This window comes from Carlito syrichta, unplaced genomic scaffold, assembly GCF_000164805.1.
Source record: "Carlito syrichta isolate Samal-C Ts95f unplaced genomic scaffold, Tarsius_syrichta-2.0.1 Scaffold305170, whole genome shotgun sequence".
NCBI lineage: Eukaryota > Metazoa > Chordata > Mammalia > Primates > Tarsiidae > Carlito > Carlito syrichta.
In genome coordinates this window covers 337,138-355,157 of record NW_007249266.1, presented here as the reverse complement: position 1 = coordinate 355,157, position 18,020 = coordinate 337,138, and the positions used below count along the sequence as shown (strand labels likewise).

The 18,020-nt window shown below is 34.9% G+C and overlaps 1 protein-coding gene across 7 annotated transcripts in view; it reads left to right on the top strand.

Annotated features, from left to right (window-relative positions):
• Positions 1 to 18,020, top strand: part of LRRFIP2 (LRR binding FLII interacting protein 2) — a 129,592-nt gene that overhangs the window by 48,661 nt on the left and 62,911 nt on the right. For 3 of the 7 annotated variants that reach the window (XM_021714052.1, XM_021714053.1, XM_021714051.1), the window contains exons 4-6: positions 4,785 to 4,871; positions 11,712 to 11,768; positions 11,873 to 11,917. In XM_021714052.1, coding sequence (XP_021569727.1) covers positions 4,785 to 4,871; positions 11,712 to 11,768; positions 11,873 to 11,917 — 189 coding nt within the window. Of the gene's footprint in view, positions 1 to 4,784; positions 4,872 to 6,415; positions 6,467 to 11,711; positions 11,769 to 11,872; positions 11,918 to 17,404; positions 17,444 to 18,020 lie in introns of all 7 variants that reach the window. The other 4 variants (XM_008061265.2, XM_021714055.1, XM_021714054.1 and 1 more) reach the window with 2 other exon arrangements.

The window sequence follows — 18,020 nt, the reverse complement described above, 5'->3', positions numbered from 1 at the left end:
TCGGCCTCCCAAAGTACTGAGATTACAGACTGAGCCCAACCAAGAACCTGAATTTCCAGATCCTGAATATTTTTATTAACTTAAAGAGTTGAGGCCATATCAGCCTAAAGACCCTACAAATATTTAAATAATTTAGGCTTCTGAATACCTCTGGTTTTATATCTTATGCTAACTGTTAAAGTAGCCAACATTTTTCAGGGTAAAAAATACTTAACATAAAATGTATCATTTTAACCATTTTTAATTGTATAGTTCAGTGACATTATACGCATTTACATTGTTGTGCAACCATCACCACTGTCCTTCAGCACACTTTCATCATCCACTATTGAAACTCTGTACCCATTAAATAGTAACTCTCATTTCTCCCTGCCCCCAGTCCTTGGCAAACATTGTTTTACTTTCTGTCTCTATAAATTTAACTGTGCTTCATATTAGCAGAAGTGTACATACTCATCCTATTGTATCTAGCGTATTTCATTTAGCATAATGTTGTCAAGATTCATCCATGTTGTAGCTTGTATCAAAATTTCTTTCCTGTTTTTTGGAGTTGGGGGTCTTACTCTGTTGCCCAGGCTGGAGGGTAGTGGCATAATCATGGCTCACCATGACCTTGATCATGGCCTTGACCTTTTGGGCTCAGGCGATCCTTCTGCCTCAGCCTCCTGAGTAGCTGGGAGTACAGGTGCACACCACCACACCTGATTACTTTTTAAATTTTTTGTTAAGATAAGGTCTTGCTGTGTCCCCTGGCTGATCGCAAACTTCTGACCTCAAGCGATCCTCCTGTCTCAACCTCTGAAACTGCTGAGGTTACAGGTGTGAGCCAGTGCAACTGGTCATTTCCTTCCTTTTTAAGGCTGAATAATTCATTGCATGTGTATGCCACAATTCGTTTATTCATTGATTCATTGATAAACATTTGAGTTGTTTCTACATTTTGACTGTGAATGATGCTACTATGAACAACTGGAACTATTGAATCAAATGGTAATTCTATTTTTAGTTTTTTTAACTAACTTTATTTTGAGCTTAGTTAAAATCTTTGTGATCCTTAACTGTTGTGTCCTATTTCTTTTTTATATGTGCAGGGTATGGTAAAATGAATTCATAGCAACTCTTTCATTTGATTATATTCAGAAGTGAAAATGCTTGTGTTACTATCTAGAAGTATACTTTATGTACCCATAATTGTTAATTTAAAAAATATATCAGAGTAAGTTATAGAGCACATGTTTTGTCTCCTAGATGGGAATCAGTGTCAGCTCCTTGCCCCTCCTGCTATCCGCATTGCTTTAGGTATCTGGTAGCAATGTATAGAAAGAATCAGATAAAGTAATTTTAAATCCTGTTTATCGTTTGCATATGATTTAGTGGCTTTTCTTTAGCACTATCTCCAAGGGAGGAGGTAGCATCTGAGTTAACTAGTAACAAAGGGACGGGCGTTTGTCTCTGAAGTCTGTGTTCTTTCTGTTCTCTTACCTTTTGTTGTGAAAGAAGTCTTGCTAAAGAATATATTTTAATTATCTGTAATTTGGTTTTGTGAGGGAAGTCTCATTTTACCATAGATTGTGCAGAATTGGTTACAGATTCTAGAAGGTTGAAACTGACATTCTTGAGTTAAATTTCTAAGGGGGGAGGTCTTCATGTACAAAGCTAATATACAAGGAATTGAAAATTCCTACACGTAGCTGTAGCTTTCTTTAAAATATTTGAAAGTTTTCATATCTTGTAATTTAAAAATATATCTGCTATCTGTTGAAGCATAAAACCCTTGAAGTCTTTTTCTATAAAATCACAAACCCTAGTAGAAAGTAGTGTCTATTCATAGAGGAATAAAGAAAGCAGATAACTTGAAACAGAGTGTAGGTATTGAAAAGATAGAGGCCAATGTAGAATTCATATGAAAATACTCATTGCTCTGGACATGTCAGTGGTTATAGCTTAAGGTCATTGGATTGCAATTTACTTTGCAGGGGTTTTGCTTCTAAAAGACCAGTTAAGCAGACTGGGAAATAGCCAGCACTGGGTTAGTTGAATAGGAGTTAACTATTTAACTATCTCTGCTGCTTAGAAACCCACTGTGACCTGCCAGGCAAAACTGATTTCTTCTTTCTCCTTGTTCCCTTCCCTATCAGCTTGTGAGCTGCTTTAGGGCAGAGATGTTATATCTTACTCTATTTTTAGTACCTAGCATAATTGCTTACACTGGTAAGTAGATCCTTTTAAACATTGGCTGAGTTTCTTATTATTATGAGTCTTGGGCACCAATATAATAACATAGGAAGATGGAACTACTGTAGTTATCAGAGAGGATAATTTGAATCAGAGTTAGGATGTGACCAAGAACAGAAGAAACCACTGTAAGATAGAAACCAGAGAGAACATTTTTAAGTTTCATGTGATTCATCAAGCTATTTTCTTGATAATATCTCATTTCCTTGATATTGTGGTCCATGACTTGAAATTCATTTGTTTTTGTAGCAGACATTGATGCATGAAATTTGTGGGGTGAGAGAAGCATGCAATTTAATACAAGGTAATAATGTCACAATAGAGGCATGGGTATAGAGTGTTACTCTATGAAAGAGGGAATGGGGGAAATCTTCCTGGAAGGTAAAGTAGTAGCTGAATAAGAGAAAGGAAGCTGGTTGTGATGACTCATGCTTGTAATTTCAGCACTTTGGTAGGATGAGGCAGGAGGAAAGTTTGAGGCTGCAGTGAGCCATGATTCAGTGACTGCACTCCAGCCTGGGTGACAGAGCAAGACTCTGTCTCTTAAAAACAAAACAATAATGAAAAATGTAAAAAAGAGAAGAGGCCAGACATGGTGGCTCACATCTATAATTTCAACACTTTGGTAGGTAGAGGCAGGAGGATTGCTCAAGGCCAGGACATAGTGAGATTCAACTGCTTGAGAGGCTGAGGTGGGAAGATCACTTGAGCCTTGGAGTTCAATGCAGTGAGTCAATGGTCATGACATCACTGCCTTGTAGCCTGGGCAACAATAAACAAACAACAATTAAAATGAAAAAGAGAGAGAAGGGAGAGCATCTCCTGTTAAGCAAATATTTTGTGAAGAGCAGCTTAACAACACATTAGAGTCCAGGAGTGGAGAGAGATGGAATGCACCTAGTACTAGTGGAGCAAGGAGAATAGTCCTCCTTCCTTATCCCTGGGGTACATACTCTAGCTCTCCACTGGATGCCTGAAACCATGGATAGTACCAAGTGACCAACTGCTGTCAGTTGAACACATTTCTGTTCATGTCTTCTCCACTAACGTAATTCCTTGTTCATCTTAACTAAGCATTTATCATGTGCTGTGGCTGTAACAGCAAAGCCAGCACAGATTTCTTTTTCCTTCCTCACTATTTCATAGATAGAACATATGTTCTCACTGTAGATCTTAGCAACTTCAGTGTACGATCTTTTTTCTTTCCCTTTTAAGTTTAGAATTTGAACCTTTTCTCTTAAAGGAAATACTTTATTGCTTCTCTTTGGTATGTCTGAGTAGCTAGAATCACATTTGCTCTTCAGGGACATTATTTAATAAAATAAGGTTTACTTGAACACAAGCCCTGCAATTTGATAATTCCACAACTACTAAATGACTAACAAGAGGGTAGCATAGACAGTGTGGATACACTGGACAAAGGGATGAGTCATATCATGAGAGAATTTATTATGCTACCTAGAATGGCGCACAACTTAAAACTTGTGAATTGTTTGCTTCTGGAATTTTCCATTTAATATTTTTGTACCTCAGTTGACCATGGATAACTGAAACCATGTTGGGGACAGGGGAGTACCTGTACTAGGAAAGAAGATGGAGACTTGACTGTGAGGAAAATTATTTCTGTTTTTGCCTTGCTTCTCTTTGTGCTATTCTATGGAATTTCTGCCTTAACTATAAGTAATGGGAGCCAGTGGATGTGTTTACACAGTGGAATGACATGATCAGAAATGTTTTGGAAGACTGGTTGGTCAATCATCTAACCATGTGGAAGATGAATTATAGGACAGATTTTGGAAGTAGATAGATGAATCGAGGCAGTTCTTGCTTGTAATAGGTCAAGCAAGAGATGAAGAGTCTTGTGGTATGATTCCATTTATATGAAATGTCTAGAATAGGCAACTCCATAGGGACAGAGAGTAGGTGAGTGGCTGCCAGGAGCTGGGGGGAAGGGTTAATGGGGAGTGACTACTAATTGGTATGGGATTTTATTCTGGGTTAATGAGAGTGTTCTGGAATTAGATAGTTGTGATGATTGCATATCCTTATGCATATACTAAAAAAACCTCTGAATTGTATACTCATAAATGGTGAATTTGATGGCATAGCTCAATTTAAAAAGAGAGAGAAGTGAGAATAGGGTGGGAGACATGAAGAGTTCCTGACAGAAGCAGGAACCATGAGAAAGAAAGTTGAAGTGCATTTGAGAGAGATTCGGTGATAGAGAATTGACTATGTGGAGACTGAATATGGGCAATTTCCAAAATGAAATTGTAGTTAGTTCTGAAGTTTCTAGTTTGTATGATTGAATTAATATGGAAAGAAATGCTGGAAAAAGAATTGTGTGAAATGTGTTGAATGTGTAATCAAGCAAGCAGTTAATGTATAGGAAGTTGACTGAAGCAATCAGTAAAACTTGCTGATAGATGATATCTTGTCCCCATCAACCCCTTTGGAAGGTGAAGTCCCATTTGTTTGTTATTCTCAGATCTGGTATAGAGGTTGTTTTGTTTTTGTTGTATAAAGCTGAGTTTTATATTACTTTTCAGGCAGAGGCAAGGCTGGCAGCAAAACGAGCTGCCCGGGCAGAAGCAAGAGATATACGTATGAGAGAGCTGGAACGACAACAAAGAGAGGTAATTTGAGGGAACAACCCTAATTTCATGCTCATCCCCCCAAAAAAATCAGTATTTGATTATTTTTTATGCAAATCTTATTCCCTTTGAAGTACTGAAAATAGTATAAACAGATGTGTTTTATCAACCCATTCTTTGTCAGCGAATTCAATATTTTAAATAATAACCAATACATATATCCCTTTTATGTACATTGTTAAATGTTATTATAGTATTATGAATGCTTTACTTATATTAGCTATAGCAGGTTTAGAGATGACAAAGTTTAGTATAGCCCTAAATGGCTTAGAATTTGAAGTAATTATATTATGATATCTGTATAGTAAAATACTGTGAAGTCATCCATCCATCTTTACAATTTTAAAACATATTTAATAATGGAGAAAAATATTATGTGAGAAAATGAAAAAAAAAAAAACTCAGCCAAACCAAAACATTAAAATTGGTAGGATACAATACAATTTTTGATATTCCTATATAACATCAAAAACTACTAAGAAGAAATAATTACTATTAATACTTTGGTTTGAGGTCAAATTATTGTTGGTTTTACTTTCTTCCTATGCTTTTCTATAGTTTACAAGTTTTCAGCATGCTTTTATTTTCAGACTGAAAAACAGAACAAAAATTTTATAAACGTGTATGGAAATTGGGCTGATTAAAATGAAATAAATACTCTTTCCTTCTCACATTGACTTGCCCCTCAAAATTCCCTTAGTAAATATTTTTGATGTTGTGGTAGTACGAAGGGGGAAAATAAGCCTATGGGACATAGTAAATACCTTATTTTATTTTATTTATTTATTTATTTATTTATTTTATTTTATTTTTTTGAGTTGGAGTTTCACTCCATCGCCCAGACTGGAGTGCAGTGGCCACTCCCGGCCACCGCAGCCTCGACCCACTGGGCTCCGGCGATCCTTCCACCTCAGCCTTCCAAGTAACTGGAACTACAGGCGCGTGCTACCATGCCTGGCTAATTTTTTTGATTTATTGTAGAGATGAGGGCTTGCCAAGTTGCCCAGGCGGGTCTTGAACCCACGGGCTCAGGCAATCCACTCACCTCGACCTTCCAAAGCACAGGATTACAGGCTGAGCCACTGAGCCCGGCCAAATACCTTTTTTTTAAATGGTTGGTTTTCTGCTAATGTGTTGAAAAGCAATGTATACGTTTCATATTGTCACAGCTCAAAAAAACAAAGAAAAGGTTGATGCGTTGCTAATTTTTTTTAAACCTCACTTATAGTTTCAAATATTGAATGTAATTCTTGGATTGAAATAGAAATGTTGCATGCAATCCATTGTCTTTTTACTCCAAAAATTATGCTGAATAATAAGTAGATGAGATAATTATTAAATGCATAAGTTCTATTTACTATCCTCTAAACTATAGGGAAATATGTATTTTGTATTATTGAATATATTTAGCTTAGTAACTTTGAGCAACTATCATTTCTCTTTGGAGAAAATGTGTATGATTAATTTAATTTTTGGAGAATGCAGTATATTGGAAACTCTAGTTTATGAAACTTTTGCATTTGTAGCATTCTCATCATTCCTTTGATCGGAAATGGGGACAGATTCAGAAGTGGCTGGTAGGCCAGTATTGCCTGTCCTGCATGGTGTGATCAGTTGCTGAAATAATGCAATCTTTAAGTAAAACATTGACTAATAGTTTGCAAAGCAGGCACATTTGGCCTGTGTGAACCTAAAGGTCATAGTATCTATTCTGTCCATAGCGGAGCAAAGGTGTACTTGGAGTCCAACCACTTTCTGTTGTGGTCAGTACCCTCATCTTCATCTCATGAATGCTTTTGATCAAGAGAGATTGAGAAAATGAATGTTTTATTTTTATAGTTTTGTTCTTTTCTCACATCCCTTCCTCCCCCCCTTTTTTAAAAAAAATAATTAAAGTCTACAGGGTCTTCGGTGAGAGATGATCCAAGTCATTCTTTCATCTCCTCTGAAAATTACTCTTATTATGTCAACTCTTTCAGTTCCCTTTCAAGTCCTCTACCACTACTTCCAAATTTGTTAGCTACAAAAGCAAACTGTAAACCTGTAGAATGTTATTTTACATCATTTCTAAATTTGAACATTTTTCAAGTTTGATAAATTCTCTCTCTCCTGTTATGAGATTCTTAACTTGGTATGTGACAAGGCTTGGGAGGTAATGTATGAAACCTTAAAATCAAATGCAGACTTTTAAATATATGTATTTTTATGGGAAATGCCTATAGGTATTTTTAAATTCAGATTCTCAAAGGAGTCTGTGATTCCTAAAGGGTTAAGAACCACTGTCTAATTGCTGCTAAACAAACAACCTTCATAAGTAAATTTCTTCTATAACAGCATTTTAAGGTATACATATTTATGACTGTAATGATTCTCAAATATAAAACTTTACCATAATTCTCATTATGATATTAGAACAGAAAAAAGATGTTTGGTTACTAAAAATTAAATGACTCGTATGTGTGTGTTATTTTGGAGTGGAATCTGTTCTTTCTTAGTAACTAAAGCTAGTTAATTTTATTTGAAGTGTCTTCTGCATGTAACTGGGTTAATACTATTGATGATGTATTAAAAATGCTTTGCATGAATGAAAGAAATCTCTTCTGCTCAGCATGGTAGCCTGCACATGTAATCCCAGCTACTCAGGAGACTGAGGTGAGAGGATCACTTTGAGGCCAGGAGTTTGAGACTAGCCTGGGTAGAGATTCCGTCTCTATAGAAAAATTAAAACTTATCCAGGTGTGGTGGTGCATGTCTGTAGTCCCACCTACTCTGATGACTGAGGTGGGAAGATTGCTTGAGCCCAGGAGTTGGAGGCTATAGATCACCACCGCACTCCAACCTGGGCAACAGAGTGAGGTCCCATCTCTTGAAGAAATAAAAATAAGTCACTTTTACTTGCAAAAATTTTCATGGAAATTTTAGTTTAATTTGTTCTTTTAATTATTTACTGTAATTCTAATGTTAAATTGCCTAAGATTTTAGTATCTTAGGGTAGACCAAAAAACATTAAATAAAAAGAAAAGTCTGTGTTAAAAGTCTAATATTTGATTTCTGTGTTCAGGGTCAGGAAGATAAGCAATCTTTTTTTTTTTTTTGTAAGTCTGTGGAATGTGTGCGGTTTAGGCAGTAAGTATGCTAGATTTACATTGAAGGGAGATCGGTTTGAGTTAGAGTTTTAAAATGTAAGTGGACTAACCCATATCTTAATTGACAGCTAGGACTTGACTGGTGCTGTGGCTTTTAAAAAATAAAACCACTTCATCCTCATTTCAAGTGAACTTTTAAAAACAATATGTTTCATTTTTATTAATTTACTTTAAATATATCAAAACATAATTTTGGCCAGGCATGGTGGCTCATGCCTGTAATCCCAGCACTTTGGGAGGTGGAGGCGAGAGGATTGCTTGAGCCCAGGGGTTTGAGACTAGCTTGGGCAACTTGGCGAGACCTCGTCTCTACAATAAGTCAAAAAACTAGCCAGGCATGGTGGTGCACACCTGTGGTTCCAGATACTTGGAAGGCTGAGACAGATGAATTCGCTGAGCCCAGCAGGTTGAGGCTGCAATAACTGCGAGCGTGCCACTGCACTCTAGCCTGGGCGACAGAGTGAGACTCTGACTCAAACAAAACAAAAGAAAAAAAAGCAAGCCGGGCTCGGTGGCTCAGTCTGTAATCCCGCGCCTTTGGGAGGCTGAGGTGAGTGGATTGCCTGAGACCGCGGGTTCGAGACCCGCCTGGGCAGTGAGACCTCATCTCTACAATAAATCAAAAAATCAGCCGGGTGTGGTAGCACATGCCTGTAATTCCAGCTACTTGGAAGGCTGAGGCGGAAGGATCGCTGGAGCCCAGCAGGTCGAGGCTGCGGTGGCCGGGAGCGGTCACTGCCCTTCAGCCTGGGTGACAGAGTGAGACTCCAACTCAAAAAAGAAAAGAAAAGAAAAAAAACCATAATTTTGAACAAATACATAGCAATCTTTTAAGGCACTGTCCTGTTCATTTGGTCCTTAGCTTCTTAGTACTAATGAAGACTCCTGGGGTAATGACAATGTATTATTTTCCTGATTGTGGAAGAGAGGGACAATCCGCATTGTAATTGGTACTGAAGAATTGTTTGCTGTAATCTTTTCTCTTTGGTCACTGGTGGTATTTATTCAAGAAAAACCAGTTGGCAGTGTAACTACTACTTTAGAAATACCTGGGAAATGAAACTTTTTGTTCTTATGGGGTAGCATCTCTGAGTAAAAATCAAAATACTTTGCCATTTTCTTCTGTGTAACTGGTGGAGATATAGACAGTGTGGGATGTTATCTTTATGGTTCAGTGGTCTGTTGATTCAGAAGGTCTGAATGCTAGTCCCAGCTTTATGACTCTGTGGATTCTTACTTAATCTTTCTGTGCTGCAACTTTCTTTACCATAAAATGAAGGGATCAGACTAGATGATCTCTAAGGACCCCTTTAGATCTTAAAATGAATTGCTTCCAGTCTTTTATGTAAGCATTTCCTTCTGTTTCTCTCACATTTGCAACTGTGCAAAGGTATTCAAGGCAGGAAGAGTACTTAAAAACTGCCCAAATGCTTTGCCTTTCTACATGAGGGTAGTGCTACTTGCCACATTCTCAGTTGTTTTGAATGTTTTTGGTGTAATTAAAATTGGTTTTGAGCTTACCTTACTGTTTTACCTAAACATACTTGTCAAATGGGTTTAGAGAAGTGCTATCTAGTATGGTAGCCACTAGTCATGAGTAGGTAATTAAATTTAAATTTATATGGACTAAAATTAAATAAGCTCTCTCCGCCTCTCTTTCTCTCTCTCCCTCTGTCTCTCTCTCCCTCTCTGCAACTCTCTCCCCGCCTCTCTCCCACTTCCTCTCTCTCCCTCTCTCTCCACAGACCCTTTCCCTTTTTCCCTTGTAACTGCCGCTTTAATAAATCTCTTGGCCTTAAAAAAAAAAAAAAAATTAAATAAAACTTGAAATATAGTTTCTCAGTTGAACTGTCATTATTCAAGTGCATAATAGCACATGTTAGACAGCATATTAGACAGCACAAATATATCAACATTTCCATGGTTACAGAAAGTTCTATTGGACATTGCTTATATAAGATGTAACTTATGACTATGGAATAAACTATAGTCTCTGTCCAAATTAACTGGCTTTGTTTATATTTTGCTTTGTAGTTTTCTTAAGTCTTTTCAGTCTGATTTTTCAAATGGAACTAAAAAAAAGAGCTGTTTAAATGTAGAAGTACTGTATATCAATACTTAATAAGGTACTTTAACCTAGAATTATTTTCATAATGGGCATAATTGGAAATAAATATGAATTCATCTGTCTTTGATGGGATGTTCTTTTTAGGTGGGTTTTTTTAAAAAGTGCTCTTACATGGTAGATGAAATGAAAAGAAAGGCTAGAATAAAGGTGAGATTGGACATGAAGCCATGTATTTTACCCTAGTACTTCAAATAATGCTGAAACTATAATTAACTTGCCTCTAGTACAAGGCTTTTAAAATTAACCAAGCTAACTAGCCTTCAACTGGTTAACTCAATAAGCTGTGCTCACCCTACTGAGCTAACACATGCCCCCAAAACTTTGTGGTGTCAACTGAAAAAGAAAAGAAAGAGATTGACTTGGCTTCTTGCAGACTTGTGTCTGTTGCATAACAAAAAATGTAAATCAGTCTGAATTTCTAAAGATCAGAATACCATTGGAAATTGAGTCATAATAGTGCTTAAAAACAGACTTCAGAACAAATTTGGTGAAGTGAATCAGTGTATAGCAAATGTCAACCAGGATTTTTTTAGAATTATACTTAAAGATCGTGACAAAATAAGGTATTAAACTGATGTTTCAGTTGGATTACTGTTTCTATTTTGACATGAATAGTCAGTGATAGCCACTCATTTGTTACACCAGCCTATGATCATGCTGGATTGCCATGGAGCGTTGAAGCATTGATTTATTTTGGAAAAGATAGCGTTGATGACCTGTGAACCCTGTTGGACAGTTGTGTGAGGATTTTCAGTCAGTGAAAATTACTTTAACACTTTGGATTTTGAAATTCTGAAAGACCAGAAATTTCTTAATGTTTCGGGTGATTAGATTCTAGGGACTAGCCATTTCATTTCTCATGACTCAGGCCTTAATGCTTTATTGCTAATAGCTGAATGGAAAAGTTTAGAATTGCATTTATTTTAGTTAGCTGTTAAGCTCCCGTCATTTTAAAAAATATTAATCTGCTTAAGGAATGACTCTTGATAACTTTATCAACTTTAAAATATTAATATAATTTTTTCTAAGTAAAAGTTTTTCATATTAACAATACATAGGGTCTATTTCACTTAGTTTCTTTCTAGTTAGAATGATAAAAGAGAAAAAATGTTTACAAGTGAGCCCAAAATTAAAATCCAAGTATTTTTAGAGCAATATACTGTCTTAAAATACGTCTATGATAAACATTTCTTTTTGCCCTCATAAACTAATGTTCACAATGAAAAAAATACATTGTTTTTAATGCTGAACTCAACTTGTCTTTGTTAAAATTTCATTTTATCGTGGTATATTGAACTCTCTTGGTCTTATATAGACTATTATAAGTGGTCAGACGTGTGTACGTCTGACAAAATAAGAACATTGCCAAGATTATTTCTACTTTCTTTCTAACCAAAGAATGTGACTGCCTCAAAGCTAAGTTGTCCAAACTTGCCTGCACTAAGGAAGGTGTTGCTTTGCTGTTAACTGGCTGTTCTTTGCTCAGTTGTTCTGATAAACAACTGCCTGTTCAGTGATTAACTCTTCATGTACTTTCTCCTTTCCCAGGAAGATTCAGAAAGGGCCAGGTATTCCCACCGGTCCAGACACCATCGTCCTTATCTGGTTTGTAATAACCTAATAACCTGTAAGCTTGTTCCTAATACTTCTTCTCATTAGCTTAATGCAGTCACTCACAAACTTTTACTGTTTGTTTTTATTTTTATCAGGGAGTTGAGGATGCATTGTCCATTCGAAGTCTTGGCAGTCACAGGGTTGGTATTTTAAGTTGTCTACATAATACAAAGCTTATTCTTTTTTTTAAAAAGTAGAAGATATTAGCAAAGACCTTTCATTGGCAAATGATGCTTTCTCTCAAATTATTGCTATAAATAAATATGTTCTAAAATCATGAATATCTTAATCTATTAACATTTAATCTATAACATATCTGTTATCTTTTTCTATAAAAGGACCTTTGATTTTCGAAAAGTATCACAAAATAATTAAGATTGGTCTTATGGAATAATATGTTTGATTCTAACTTTCAGGCTTTACTTTCATATCTTAGAAAAAATGAGACTTTATTAAATGTGAAATAGCTTTTGGGACTTGAATGTCTATAATTTTACTATGTGGACAAATTGAGCTATTGATTTGGAAAATTGTTTGCATATATATATAGGAATTATGTTTTGACATTTTGATGAACATTTTATAGAATGTCCCAGATTTTTAGCATGGATTGTTTATAAGTCAAGATAAATGAGAAGTTGCTCCTTAAAAACTCACATTATGCTAAGACCCTGATCTCTCTCTCTCTCAAAAAATTGTGCTTTAAATATTAAAGCAGTGCTTTTATTTTGCACATTGATAATGCTGTATATATACTTACATCTAGGCTTTTTATCAGTTAAAATAATCTTTCATGTTAAAGATTAGGTTATTTTTCCCCAACTCTTAATTTTCTATTTGATAAAGTATACAAATACATTATAATAAACTGAGTGTGTTCTGACGTATTATTTATTCATGCTGGTTATTTTTCTCTTTGGTAAATATAATTTGCTGTCTTTCTAGAGTGAGTTGCTAAGCGAGTTTTTTTTTTTTAACATTAATTTTATTTTAAAGATATGGGGTACAATTCAAGATTAGGTATACAAGTGGTCATCGTACAAGTAAAGTTTGGGCCTCCCTAAGCTAGTTTTTAAATCAAATATTTTCATTATAAAACTTTATATTTTTAAGAGTATTTACAAATCTTTATAGAAATCTAAGATAATCGACAACTTTAAACATTTAATAATAAATTTGTAACGCTTCTCCCTGGAGATATAGATAGTATTTTGTTTTTTCTCTTTACATATTTTGAAAAGAATCATATAGGTAGTTAGTTAACAAAAGCTTCAAAGTTGAGTTTCAAAGACTGTGAAAATAATCTCCCCTTGTTTTTAATTTGTTTTTTTCTTTACTTTTTATTATAATGTTCATATTGTGTATTTTTACACAGTTGTCATCAAGCTGGTTATTTGTAAATTTGTATGTGACATTAGGGAAACTTGATTATACATTTGTTTAACTTAGAGATAAAATCAACTAAATTTGAAGTAATTTGGTGGCCTTTAAAACAAATCTACAGACAAACAAAAAAGAAATCTGCAGTTAAACTGATAAGTAATTATTTACCCAGAGTGTCTATATAATCAGTTAATTTTTTATGGCAGTTGTATCATTAAACAAATTTAGGATATAATTATAACTCTCCAGTATTTTGTTTTATTATGTTAATCTTTGAAAATTTGTTATACAGATTATGATAAAACTCCTAATATTTTTTAGAGTCATTGTGTGAACCTAAAGATTAATAAAAGTTTTACGCTTCAGTACTTTACTATCTGTGAGTGTACATCCAAGGGAATATTAAATCTTTATTATTTATTTATTTATTTTTTGAGTTGGAGTCTCACTCTGTCGTCCAGACTGTAGTGCAGTGGCTACTTCCGGTCACCGCAGCCTCAACCTGCTAGGCTCTGACGATCCTTCCGCCTCAGCCTTCCAAGTAGCTGGAACTACAGGCGCGCACTACCACACCCGGCTAATTTTTGATTTATTGTAGAGAAGAAGTCTCGCCAAGTCGCCCAGACAGGTCTCGAACCCGCGGGCTCAGGCAATCCACTCACCTCAGCCTCCCAAAGGTGCAGGATTATAGGCTGAGCCACCGAGCCCAGCTCAGTATTAAATCTTTAGAGTTTGCTAGAAATACGTCTAAAAGCTCACTGATAGCATCGTTTAAAGGAAATATAGCTGAGATAATTTTTTTTCTGTTTTAACTAAATAATATTGGGATTTATAAGTTTTCATCTAATCTGATTAGACCTTTTGTCCAATTGACTTTCAGATACTACCTTTGAAAGGCAGCTTGCCAGAAGCTATTTGGGCTGGAAACATTGATGTCAATGCTATAGATATTCTGTGTAAAATAAAAAGAGCAAAGGTAGTTCAAGACTGAATGGTAGGATCAGGGGAGAGAGGATTTAAATTTAAAGCTGTGGGTTTAGAATTGAAACAGTCTGTATCTATTAGTTTTGTGTAATGATCAGATTATTGATAGTGTGGGATGTTAGTGGTTGCTTTAAAAAAAAATCATACAAATGCTTGGCCATCACTTTATATACTGAAATACAAGTAGATGATAAAGTAGAGGTCCAAAATTAGAAAATGATGTGATCTTGATTGAATCGGAGCTGCAGGGCTATATCACCATTTCACATTGATGTATATTTTTACTGTTGTATTATTTAGTTCCTATTTTTGTATCTATGACCTTGATATAATTTTAGTGAATTTAATTTTTAAAATATGCTTGATTTCATTGAAGAACTCATCGAAGGATATAACTGAGACACTTTGGAGCAGAGCCAGTACCTCCAAAAGGAAAAACACCATGGTGTGTAGCCCAGAAAAATGTGTGGTTTTAGTATTATGCATTCACTGTTGACTTTCAGTGTACTGAAGTTTGAGTAATAGGTACATTCTAATAGAAATGGATGCTTGCTGAACTTTGTTTCCACAACCTGTTTGCTATATATGTACTTTCTTTCTAGTTCGTTTCCAAATGAAAACTTTCAGGCAAGTTTGTGTGAGAGTTAAAAAAAAAATTATAATAGCAAATTTGGAAATGTTTTAGCTGAACCCTTACTATTTTCAGTTTATCTCCTTTGATGAATTATTTTAAAATAAACAAACAAACATAAATATCAACTTTCACTTATTGGGACGGATCTTTCTGTTTGCCCAATTTTTCTAGTAGCAATTCACATGTCCAAATTATTGATTTCTCTACCAGATAGATTCAGCAGTTTTTAAAATCAGCTGAATTATATATTGGAAAAGGTAAATTGACTTAGGTTAATTTCAGTTCACCTTGTTAAATCCTATGCTTGTGTAAAATGCCATTGGTGCTACAGAAAGTATGAGAAGACATAAGATATGACTATTCTTTTTAATAAATTTAGTGGTTGGGAGGAAGGAATCGTTTGTGTGCTAGAAGGTGTAACTTGGGTAAATATATATTTTGATCGTGGATTTTTTTTTAAACAAGAGAGTTAGATATTCTGTTGATTAAGAAAAGAAATAAATGAAATTTCTATAAAGAGGGAACTTTATTTTTAGGGGCATGTCACTCATAATAGAGTGACTTTTATCGTTGTACACTATTTACCAAAAGCACACCTTTATACATTTAAAATTTTTTTGTAACAATATTTTGTGACATATACAATAGTAACACTCTTTATTTCTTGCCTTTTCTGTTAGTTTTAGGATAATTGCAAATGCAGATATTTTGATCCAATACTTTTTGGTATTATAATAACATTTTCAGTGAATTTATACCAGTGGTAAAATTGCCCCATTTAGCCTTATATTTATAGAATATATTTTTTGAGGTTTCTGCAGTATCTTTTGTAAATGACCATCTCATCAGGCATGAAGGGAGGGACTTTGTTCTGCCTGAACAATTGTTTTAATGCCTTATTAGAACTAGATTTTATAGTTTCATCTTCTAATATAGTTTTAGCTTTTAAAAATTGTGATCTCTACAACAAGAAATACATCTCTTATACCATAAATCAGTATACAATGAAGATCCACGCATGTGTTTGTATATAAGTATACGAATCGAAATATATAAAATATGTGAAATGCATTATTGAAACAAAAGTTTCATGAAATATTTACTCTTACTGTGTATAACACCATATATTTTCTGTTTCATTTTTTAAAATGCTGGTTGAGCCTACTAAATTGATTTTCTGAACTACAAATGAGTTGCTATCTATACTGAGGAAAACATTACCTTAGATCACGTTTTTTAGGAGCATTCCCTAAAACCCTAAATGGATATAAGAGTTGTAAAAGAAAGATATTTGACCAAACAGAATTTAAACTACCTGTGGAACTTGTTCATTGCTTTTATTTGTTTTATATGCTGACTTTCAGAGTAAGACAGCCTAAAAAATGTAAGCTAGAATGCTTAAGAAACAATGTTAGGAAACCACAAATCTATTTAGTTACTATTTAATTTATTTCTTGGATTTGAAATAGGTGCTATACACCTTAGTGTTGTGATTTATTTATTTGTTTGTTTGTTTATGTATTGAGTAGGAGTCTCACTCTGTCATCCAGGCTGGAGTACAGTGGCACGCTCACGGCCATGGCAACCTCTACCTGCTAGACTGAGGCGATCCTTCCACCTCAACCTTCAAAATAGCTGGAACTACAGGCATGTGCCACCACGCCCAGCTAATTTTTTGATTTATTGTAGAGATGAGGTCTCACCAAGTTTCCCAGGCTGGTCCTGAACCCATGGGCTCAGGTAATCCTCTCACCTTGGCCTCCCAAAGTGCTGGGATTATAGGCATGCCACTGTGCCCAGCCACATCTTAGTGTTTTAAAGGATCCTACTTGAAATGTGGTTTTCTGGTTTTATAATGAATTTTTAATATTTTTCTTTAATTTATATTTACTATTACACGTATATGTATACTACGCATTCCACACTTTGCTTTGACCACATTTCTCATTTTATTCAATGTTTTCTTGGGGAAGAAACTTGTCAGGTGTTTGTCCACATGCAGATTCAGGGGAACGCTTCCCATTTTGATGCTGCAGTTGTTCTTTTATAAGCTTGATCATGCTAGTTATGTACTCTTACCTTATTGCCTATTTATTATTTGCTTTTGCCATTTTTCAAATGATGGGAAATGATGCTAATAGTGATAATAATTAAAAATAAGCTGAGAGCAGCGGCTCACGCCTGTAATCTCAGCACTTTGGGAGGTGGAGGCGAGAGAATTGCCTGAGCCCAGGAGTTTGAGACCAGCCTGGGCAACTTGGCAAGACCTTGTCCCTATAATAAATAAATAAATAAAAATTAAGGCATCTTTGATGTTAGAATGTTTAATTCTTGCACTTAAAGGCTCCCTTAGGGTGTTTTGTGCCATAATATACTAAGAGTGAATCATATCACCATTACTGATGAATTTTGTTATTTAAAAGAAAAACATACAATTTTGAATATCCATACAATTTAGCACTACAGTAGGGGGATGATATTGTTTAATTCAGATGTGTTGGCTTTCATGTTTAATACTATTTTCTTTTAAAATAGTGCTGGATTTATAATAACTGCAAACATTTCTTTCTCTCTTTATATTTCTGAATTTGAAAATAAACCAACTTTATGGTTTTCTGAAATCCAGTATGATACGCTCAAGGATAGATCGTCAAGACTCTCATTAGTATGTAGTGCATGACTTTGTGTTAAATTTGTAATTTTACTTTGTAAACACCTGTTGATGCTAATTGTAGATTAGACTAACCTTCGTGGCTTTGTTATGATCTTTTGAAAAAAAATGTGTGCCTAACAATGCAAAAATTTATTGCAAAAATAAGTTGTGGCATAATTTGTCATTTGAATAGTAATTTTTTCCTTTAGAATTTCAGGAACAGATAAGTTATTTTCTTCTCTCTTGGGGGCTAAGATTGGCAGTAATATCTTTTCTTAAAACGATGAGCCACCCACCTAACACATACTCTTTGCCCTGGAAGACTGTTAGAAACATGTCTTCATTTTGAACTGAACTATAGTAGCATTAGCCCAACTTTGTTTCATGTCATGAGTCACAAGCTAGTAGGTGTATGAAGTTGTTAAATAGAAAACATCCATCAGTGATAGGTCACACCTAAGACATCAGTTATGTCCAAGTATTTTGCTTTGATGTTTAAAAAATAGTATATCATATTAACCAAGGAAGTTAAGTTGCAACTTTTTTTTCTTGGGTTAATATTATGTTAATTGTTGCCTGAGTTTCTAGA